The 10,729-nt window shown below is 35.4% G+C and overlaps 1 protein-coding gene across 1 annotated transcript in view; it reads right to left on the bottom strand.

Annotated features, from left to right (window-relative positions):
• Window positions 1-582: 582 nt before the first annotated feature.
• ggt5a (gamma-glutamyltransferase 5a) overlaps window positions 583-10,729 on the bottom strand; it is a 36,131-nt gene continuing 25,984 nt past the window's right edge. The window contains exons 10-12 of the mRNA XM_056463352.1: window positions 6,483-6,595; window positions 2,193-2,303; window positions 583-2,110 (exon numbers count right to left, since the gene is read on the bottom strand). Of these exons, the coding sequence (XP_056319327.1) occupies window positions 1,964-2,110; window positions 2,193-2,303; window positions 6,483-6,595 (371 nt within the window). The 3' untranslated portion in view covers window positions 583-1,963. The remainder of the gene's footprint in view (window positions 2,111-2,192; window positions 2,304-6,482; window positions 6,596-10,729) is intronic.

Here is a 10,729-nt window from a genome sequence, read left to right as displayed (position 1 = left end):
GCTACCAAGCCAACCAATCACAGAGCTTGCGCTACACGTTGCTGCGACGTTTTTAAGAGGTGCACGGCGAGGGCTATGCGTCCACGCATAGGTTGCGCCATAGCAAAAGTGAACTCTTGACACAGAAGTATAAATTAGCCTAAAATGCTAATTATTTTTTCTAATGGTCGGTGAAAGTTTTACTTGCCCCATTTTTTTAAATTCAAATTTTAATTCAAGTTTTTTTATTGTTTTCTTTTGGTTCATGACAAAATAATACAAACACATATTACAAATGATCGCTTGTGGCCTACTAAATGTAAAGCCAGAATTTAAACAGTAGTTACTATGGACAAAAGTATAATGTTATTAAAAGAACCTGGTGAGTAGTTTTAAATTGTGTTAGACATATACAAAAAGAAATTGTGTTGAAATATAAAATTTAAATTGTGTTAGACAAGACATAGTCACATAAGACCGAAAGTCATCCCAAACAGTGGCAGAGATAGACATGCATATAAATATGGATGTAAAAGTCAACAGTCAAGATGATTCGAAATACCTGGTGGAGCCTTTATTTTTAGTTATCTGTGAATACATATCTTGAAATTTTCACAACATGATAAAACTTTGCCCGTATTAGACCCAATGCTGGGTTACAACAACAAAGCATTTTTAGAGTAAAGAGTTTGGTTCACAAACTTAGATTAGATGACAAATTGACTTTGACTGTTCATTTTTATGACAACAGAAAACAGATGGTAAAGGTGCAAAGTGCAAGTTTTTGAGAACTATCTATATCTTTGAGAAGTGTCTGAATTACGAAAACATGATTCTTTAGAATATGGTGATGCCATTATTATTCAAAAGTCAAGTGCAAGTACTTGACAACCAAAACAACAATGGTGGACCAAAGGCTTGTAGTGTTTTTTTACAATGTGATGTCGCCAACTTTTGGTTGGCAAATCTGTGTGAATTATTTTTTTATTTATTTTTTTATGTAACTTCCAAAACTTCACACACAATACAAATGTCATGTAAACATAATTGAAAAAAACGTATCTACACAACCCTTAAAGTTTCAAAAACAGATTCTTCACAGTAATATTTTGATATTAAACATTTTATTTTACATTTGTATTCAAAACATTTTAAAGTTACACTTTTATTATATACTAACATAAAAAGGTGAAATTGTAAAACATCAGTTGTGGTTATAAACATTGCTTTATGTGTTTTGGTTTAACCATCATGGCCAAACATAGAATAACCGTAAAACTATGAAAGAAAGACAGGTGTGTTAGCCAGCAGTGTTTAAAACTATTTTTATAAAGGACAAACAAGTGCTACCATGTAAAAGTTTGGGTGAATAGTAAAAAAAGATTTTTACTATTTGTATTGGCTAAGTAAGTTGAATTACTCCAGTCTTCAGTGTCACATGATCCTTCACAAATCATTCTAACAGGCTGATTCGCTGTTCAAATCCCTTTCTTATTATCAATGTTAAAAATAGATTTTGTTTTGTGGAAAATATTAATTTTGCATTCAGTTATTCAAAATAATATCTGTATTTTTCATCAATTTTGTTGATCCATGTGAAATAAAAGTATTTCATTAAACATCAAGACAAATCCTGGCATATTGTATGTTTGACCTTTACGATTCCTTTCTGTGCGCACATACACTCATAATAAAAAAAGATTTTGAACACACAAAACTGTATTTTAAATATTGCAAAATATCAGTCACATATTGTGTGCACACATATACAAAAATGTATATTTACAATAAATATATTGTGTATATTTATTTCACAGTCAATAAAAAGTCACATTTTGATGGTGTTCGCTAAAAATACACCAAAACAAATCACATTTTGATGGTGTTTGAAACTATTTATCATGCACTTCTTATTCAAAAAAACGGCACAGATGATGAAGAGTCACGAGTGCTGGAGTGAGTTTGTCTCCAGCTGAACTTCAGGTTAATATCCAGCAGCTTTTCCTTTTTTCCTTGAGTCAGAAACGGCCACTATACAGTGGTTTTCCTTTGAAACTGCATTGACCACATTATAAAATATCTGTGGGACTTTGACTTTGTGCCCGATCTTATTAAGCGACTCCACAACTATCTGGAGAAGAGATGAAAGTGGTTTTAAACTTCACTTGGTCCTTTACAAACACTTTGCTGGAGGAACATTTGCCTCTACTTACCTTGTCAAACAAGGGCTCAAAGTTGAGAACATTTTTGGAGTCTACAAACACCACAGGTGCATCAATGGAGTCCTGCAGAGTCTTGCCAAACCACAGGAAGTTCATAAGAGTCTAAGAATGAATGAATGATAATTCATTAAACTTGAACTCAGTTATTCAGTTCATGTAATTAAAAGCAAATCATTCAATCGATAGCTAAACATTGTGTGGGGAGCAGAGAGAGGGTAACAGGATTGGCAAAGAACCTCGAGCCTGGAATCGAACTCTATATGCTATACTGTATGTCAGTGCACTTAACCCAGGGTTTCTGCAGGTTTCATCAAGTCAAATTTAAGACTTTTTAGGGTGCTTTCACACCTGCCTTATTTACTTTGGTTGAATTGCACTAAAATTCGTTTTCCCTCTTGGTGCAGTTCGTTTGGGCAGGTGTGAATGCAGCAATCGTTCTCGAGTGCGCACCAAAAGCGGACTAAAAATATGTACCGAGACCTCCTCGTAGAGATGGTACGCTTTCCTGGAGCGGTTCGTTTGTGGTGAGAATATGATCCAAACTAAAACAGACCCAACTGCAAAAAGTACTGCGCCTTTGGACTAATACAGCTGCCGTAGGCCGATGCGCTGTGCATTATGGGGCGTTGAGGAAAAATATTTGTTGACAGCGCTTTACCAACAGAGAGAGAGAGAGAGGGGAAAACATTACCTGATGGATCGTTGGTAATATTTCCGCAAGACGACCATGTCACAGTTTAGCAAAATTAATTCACTCCTCCTCCTGAAGTGATGTGCGATTCATTTAAACATTGTTTTCCAGCCGCAGCCGCGCTTCATTCTCGAAATGAATAGTTTGTCTAAAGTGATGTATACAAACTATCAGCGCAGTCGTAGCTCCATGGTAAAAAGAGACATTTTGTGTCTGCCGGTTTGTTTACTTGTGGGAGTTCCATTGGCATTTTCCCGCACGTGAATTCTGACCAATAGATAAGAAGTTTAGGAAATGCGTTTAATAACATCTGGCCAATGAGTGATATGGTGCAGTGTGGTGTGAAAAGGACCTATAGACGGCAGAAAATGCTACAATGTATCATTTATTGCCCTTGATCCTGACCAAATGAAGCGAACTACAGATGTGAAAGCACCCTTAAAGAGCCCCTATTATGGGTTTTTGAAAATGACCTTCCATGTAGTGCGTAACACAGCTCTGAGTAAAGTGAACTATCCAGCTAAGGCTTAAATCTGAAAGTGGACAGTGTTTAAAACTATTGATTCATCTATAAAAGAGTCGACTCATAGTGCTTCAAACGAATCGTCTTAATAAAGAGTCTTTAGCCGTTTCGGCGTGACGTCGATACGAAACATAAGCCCCACCCAATTGTTGCACGTGCAAACCCGGGAAAATCGAAACCTGTGGTGCCGCCCACAGATGGTTGAATGTGCTCAGCTGGATATTACTGGAAGTGTGAGGGAAAGTTGTTGTTATTTTCTCTACCCAAAGATGAAGCTGTGAAGAGTCAGAGGTTAAGGTTTATTTTTGCAAAATTACCTCAGCATTATCGCCCAGCCTTGTGCTGTTCATGCCATTTTTCTGACGAATGCTTCTGCGATCTACACACTTACAACGGGGGATTCGTTGGACGTTTGTTAAAGGAAGGATCAGAAAAGACTATTGATGTGTGGGACTTTGACAGAGCTCGACAAGAACTTTATCAGTACAAAGCTCGTGGATCAGTTTCTTCCTTTATTTCACAAGTGTAAGTAAGTGCAATTAAAATAGTTGCCTCCTTGTTTTCTCTAGCTTGCAAATTATGTATTTAATTGTGTTTTGATACTTGTTACCGCTCCAGCTTGTACTGTATCTTGTTAACTCTTTATGTTCTCATATCGCATCTAAAGCCACATTGAAAACGCAACGCGTGACGCTTTGTTTACGGATTTAAATGCGTTTGTGAGCTTGCATTCCACTGCTGTTTGTCATTGCTATGGCCACCGTCAGCTGTTCCTACACACGTGCAGTGGTCAAGTTTCAAAATAGTCCAGCTTTTGCCGCTGTGTGGATTAATACTGAATGTGTGTCATGGTTAAGAATGGAGCAATATGCTGGTGTTTAACTGCACTGCTAAACTAATCAGATGGCGCTCTGAGGCATGGCAGAAATATGAACAGTGTCCTGAGTCGTGGCTGGGCGTCGCGAACAGCCGCTGAATATTTTTGAATTTTTAGAATTTTAGAACTTTTAGAATTTGCGACGCTTTTAGAGTGTGCGACCTGCTTAACACTGTTGAGAACCGGGTTCTGTGTACTGTGGTGTTAGTACGTTAACTACTATGAAGCGTGTTTCAGAAGGGCCGCTGCGATCAGATCCTATATCAATGTTGGCGACATGGGGGTTTCACAGACCGTACCAAAATGCTTTGGGGGTGGGGGTTAAGATTACAGGAGTTTTCCGCGCTGAAAGCTGTCGACCAATTGCAATAGGCAGTCATCGGTCCAATAAGCACAGATTAGCTTCACGCTAAAGATGGGTTTAGAAACAAATGAATCGCTTAACGATTCATATGGGAGTCGCTGGGATAATTAGGTAAAAATGAATGCATATTATAAGACAATGAAAGAGTTTTTTGACCATGCATGCAAATCAGCCTGTTATTAGAGACCCTTAAAACCAAAATATGACCCTTTTTAATGCATAATAGAGGCTCTTTAAGACCCTTTTAAGACCATTATAAATGAGACTTTTTTTTGCAATGGCCTGTTTGGACCAATGCAATTGAAAAAAAATCAAATGTAGTTATTCTCAACCACATATTTTAATGTCAAAATGTCAAAACAACATACTTTTTTTAACATAATGTTTCTTTTTTTTAATGACAAGTTTAACATTGTCAAAAGTATATTTATTATGTAGAAAACTACATAAATAATTACAAATATATATTTGTTTGCTTTTGGTCCAAATTTATTATAAAAGCTAATTGTTTTATGTTGTTGTTATGTCCACTTACACTTTCTTCTATAAATATTTTTGTGTAAATAGAAGATTATGTAAAGGGATATATTGCTGTTTTTAATATCATGAGGAATTGTGTAATTGTTTTTAGTTTTCTTTTTCTGATTAGGCAACTTAATAAAAAAATGTCTAATGTCTAAATGTCTAACAGCTGTTGTGAAATAAAGATCTCTTTGTAATATATATATTGTATATATAAATTGTTGGTGATTGGATGGGTGTTGGTCCGATTGGGTATTCATTTAATTAAAGACATTTTGAGGTCTAAAATCTTGTTTTAGAAATTCACAGAGCACCTGTTTTACTCATTTTACAAGATGTATGATAAGCCTTTGGTGTCTCCAGAATGTGTCTGTACTTTTTCAGCTCAAAACAACCATCAGATTATTTATTATAGCCTCCAGAATCTGCCCATTTTGCTGTCTGAGTATACATTGTAGCTGCTTTTGTATCCTGTGGCTTTAAATTCAAATGAGCTGCTTCTCCCTCCCCACCATTCCCATGTCCGTGTCTGCTTCTCATTGTGCTTTAAGCCAGATAAACAGCACAGTGACAGACACAGACTCAAATGAAGCTGAAATACAGCTCATTAGTCAAAAATAGTTTATTTGATGTATTTGTGTTGGAGTTTATTCAAGTCTTTCTGAAATGATGAGTCTCACACAAATGCTTTTTGTAGTATACACACACTCAGACATATTAGCGTTTACTGACACCATGCAGCCATGGTGATTATAGCAGTTAAGAATGACATCGTGATTTTACTGTCGTTATTACAAACAAGCTCTGTTTTAAATTAGTTTCAAACTTATAAAACTTTCCCAACCATGTTCCCGAAGGCACACCAATAGTACACATTTTCAACCTCCTCCTAAAGATGCACACCTGAATCAACTCATCAGAACATTAGAAGAGACTCCAAAACCTGAAATCAATGGGTCTGATAAGGGAGACATCCAAAATATGTACTGTTGGTGTGCCTGCAGGAATAGGGTTGGGAAAAACTGCACTAGGCTATTGGCGCCCACAAAAAAAAACATGTTTTTTTGATGTAAACTAAAATATATAAAACCAAAACAATGCTTTTGGTTTGAGTTGTGGGTCAGTGGCTTATTTGCATATAAAGAGACACATAAAAGAGTCAGATTTGCTTCTAGCCAAAAAGGGACATTTACAGCCTTTAAATCAATCATACAAAATGTTTTTGGACTCAAACTTCACATTTAATTTCTGGGAAGACTGGAGATTTGTGATAAGGATCACAGTAGAGTGTGGTTGAAACTCACCAGCGCCACCCCGGTGGTAATCATGCTGCCCCCTGATGCTCCTATGACCACAATGTGCTTTTTAGATCTGGAGTGAAGGACCACTGGAGACATGGAGGAGGGCGGCTGTTCACCTTTACACACACACATACAAATCAGACTATTTACTTCATTCTGAAATGCAGGCGCAAGCTCTTTTCTGCAATTGTTTTTTAGGACTTTGGCCATGGTGGAAATGACTAAAAACAACAAACGGCAGTAAATGGTCAAACTAGTTGCTCTACAAACAGCTGTGTTTATGACAATAAATAAAAGAAGAAGAAGAAAAGGAAGAAGAAAACAGCAGTTTGCAACATAGCGCAGCATAATAAGCTGTTTTGTTACAGCTAAAAATCAATGGAACTGAATGAGACCGGAATCCCAAAACTTCTGGTCAGTTCCAAGGGTTACACCTGCTCTCATTTAAAATAATAAGGTCAATACACAACACACACTCACACTCACAAGTATATGTGCATCCAGAATCATCAATATTCCAGAACTTTTATATTTATTATTGTGTGAATCTGTCTAAATCAACTGTTTTGATGCAAAATTACTATATTTCATAAGAAAAGTGCTATGCTTACCTCAGGGATCTCTTTATCACCTGATCTAACCTATGAAAGGATTTGTTAGAGCAAATGTGCTACACTGATTAAGTCTGAATTATAACAATGACATAATGTAACACTTCAGCGAAAAGTTACATAAGTTCTGGTTTACACTTCTTAAATCAAACAAATTTTTGGAATTTGCCAATTTATTTCTATTACAGTAGATGTATGTCTATTAAAGTATGTTATAACTATGTTTCTATAAATATATATATAAATATATATATATATATATATATATATATATATATATATATATATATATATATATATATATATATATATATATATATATGAATGTATCATTAGAGCCTTGGCTGGGTCAGTTGGCATTTCTGTGTGGAGTTTGCATGTTCTCCCTGCGATTGTGTGGGTTTCCTCTGGGTGCTAAGGTTTCCCCCAAAGTCCAAAGTAATGCGGTACAAGTGAATTGGGTAGGCTAAATTGTCTGTAGTGTATGTGTGTGAATGAGAATCTATGGGTGTTTCCCAGTGATGGGTTGCAGCTGGAAGGGCATCCACTGCGTAAAACATATGCTGGATAAATTGGCAGTTCATTCCGTTGTGGCGACCCCAGATTAATAAAGGGACTAAGCCGAAAAGAAAATGAATGAATGAATGTATCATAAGTAAAATTCTAGCAGAGTATATTACAGACCCCCTAGTTTTTTGTGATTCCGTGATTGCTGAGTTCACACATTTTCCTGCAAAATTCTTAATTAAACTCAAAATAATCACAAAACAAAATGTAAATAATCTTTTAAACATCCAATTCGAAACCATATAATCAAATTATATTTATTTTAGTTTACAATGAATTGTTTTACATGATTATAGACATTGCACATGATGTATTTGAGTGTCTCTCGAAATATGACGTCTCACCTGCTCACTCACAATCATTACATTATGTGGAATGGGAGGCGGAGGAGTTTTCAGCTTGTGCAGTAAGCAGATGCAGATGAAGCACGAGTGATTTACATGTGAAGATTGCTCACCTAACTTAGCAGGCTACCTAATATGGTAAATACATATAATATTTAACATTTTTTAATTGCAAAATTGTCCGCAAATTTCTGGGAATTACTGCCACAAAATCTGTCATTTTTAATCGCAAAAACAAATCACAAAACAAATCGTGAAAAACTAGGAGGTCTGATATTAGTTTAAATATCTGATAAGCAACACACGGCAGAAATTAAAATCTTGTACCGTTATATCTAAAAAAATTAAGAAAATTTATTTATATTAACAATTTCAAACATTTACAATAACACTGTAAACAATTTAATAAAATGTACATAAAGATTATTTGGGTATGTTTTGCAAAATGTATCTACAGTTGAATTATTAGCCCCCTTCGATTTTTTTTTTCTTTTTCTTTTTTAAATATTTCCCAAATGATGTTTAACAGAGCAAGGAAATTTTCACAGTATGTCTGATAATATTTTTTCCTCTGGAGAAAGTCTTATTTATTTTATTTCAGCTAGAATAAAAGCTTTTAATTTAAAAAAAAAATAAAAATTTAAGGTCAAAATTATCAGCCCCTTTAAGCTATATTTTTTTCTCGATAGTCCACAGAACAAACCATCGTTATACAATAACTTGCCTAATTACCCTAACCTGCCTAGTTAACCTAATTAACCTAGTTAAGCCTTTAAATGTAACTTTAAACTGTATAGGAGTGTCTTGAAAAATATCTAGTCAAATATTATTTACTGTCATCATGGCAAAGATAAAATAAATCAGTTATTAGAGATGAGTTATTAAAACTATTATGAATAGAAATGTGTTGAAAATATCTTCTCTCTGTTAAACAGAAATTGGGGGAAAAAAATAAACAAGGGGGCTAATAACTCAAGGGGGCTAATAATTCTGACTTCAACTGTCTTTCTTTATAATTATTATTTTTATATACTTAAGATTTTTATTTTTTTATATACTCTCAGAAATAAGGGCACAAAATCTGCCACTGGGATGATCTCTTTTCAAAAGGTACCTAGAGGCAGGGTGCGAATTACAGGGGGGGTCTGGCCCCTCTAATTAACACTTGATCCCCCTGAAGAACATCAAAACGAGATGTTTGAGGGGGTCTGCTCTTTAAAAATTAAGAAATCGTTTTCTCTGATCTGCATCTTAAATAATATTACTATTTAAAATAATAGATAAATGTAAATATCCATTTGACCACCCCTACAATGGTTCATACCATTGTAATTGCATGTTTGTGCTAAAAATATAAATTTAGCGGTTTGAAACTGGCAAATCGAGAGCACCAAAAGACAGCGTAAGAGTTAACAACATGATTCTCGTAAAATAGGCGTTTGTACTGTAGGTGCTCATAAACCGATGCATAGTTTGTATTTTTTATATACACTTGCTCGCACAAGTAGGTTACACAGTAAAATAAGGTTATAGTAAAATAAAAAATATGTGCAGTCTTTCATGGTCATCCAGTAATAGGTGCTGGAATGCAAACCTGTCACCGTTTATTTAATATCACAAATGTCATTGAGAACAACTCAATATCCCTTAAAACACCCCCCCCCCCCCCACACACACACACACACACACACACACTTCGTCAATGTATAATTCGCCTCCTGCTTAAAGGTACATATTAACAACTAAAAAGAACAAATGGTCAGTATGGGTCACCTTCATCAGCCTTGCGTTTCCACTGCTAAAAGGGTACCCTTTAGGTTGGTATGGTGTACGACAAAAAGTTTCAGACGATGTCATTTTTACTCAAGGAAATGTCACAGTAAATGTAATGTAACGGTCGTTTACTTATCATACGAGAAGCACTCACAAAAACAGATGCTTTATACACAAATACTTGTGTATAAACGTTCATTACTAACTTTTCTAAGAACATAATTTAATTATAACTGCATATCAATGATGTGCGAAATAGCCTACTGTAACGTCTGCAATTATATTAAATAAATAAATCAATGCAACATATATGAACAGATACAGACCCTTACAGTCTCCGATATGTTACCAACTTCAGAAGAACTACACACACCAGACATTTAGTCCTTATTTGGGTTCAAAAACAACCTGAAATATAGCCCAGTCAGTGCAAACCTCTCATATGTGTCTTTAATCTTCAGCAGCACATGTAACCTCTTGTTAGAAAGGTTATATTCCATCATTCCGAGTTCATAATAGTCCAAAAGGCGATGATAATAGTTAAACATGGCAGTTTGTTCATGGTTTAGGTTGAAGAAGCATCATTTGCTGCTGTTTTTTTCTGGCTTCTTCTTTGTTTTTCCGTGCTTCATTCTCACATTTGTCCCTTTCAAAAAGGATCGGATATCAGAAGCACTTCAATAATCATGTGCACCTTATTAATATGAGCTCAAGAAGTTTGTTCTTTCAAGGTTTGTTTGAGCTCGGGTCGACCATAGCTTGTTATAATATGTATATATTATTACGGTGTAATGTCTCGGCTGTGTATTTAAAAATGGCGCTTCCTTTGTTTTCTTTCTCCTGCTTCTGCGAGTGACATATCTCTGTAAACCAATAGCTTTCAGCTGCGCGTCTTGCTCCACCTGGTTTCTGCTAGATCAGATTCGATTGCGGCCGGAAGTTAACGAGAATTTTT

This window comes from Danio aesculapii, chromosome 8 (assembly GCF_903798145.1).
Source record: "Danio aesculapii chromosome 8, fDanAes4.1, whole genome shotgun sequence".
Lineage (NCBI taxonomy): Eukaryota > Metazoa > Chordata > Actinopteri > Cypriniformes > Danionidae > Danio > Danio aesculapii.
This window is presented reverse-complemented; position numbering and strand designations above follow the sequence as displayed.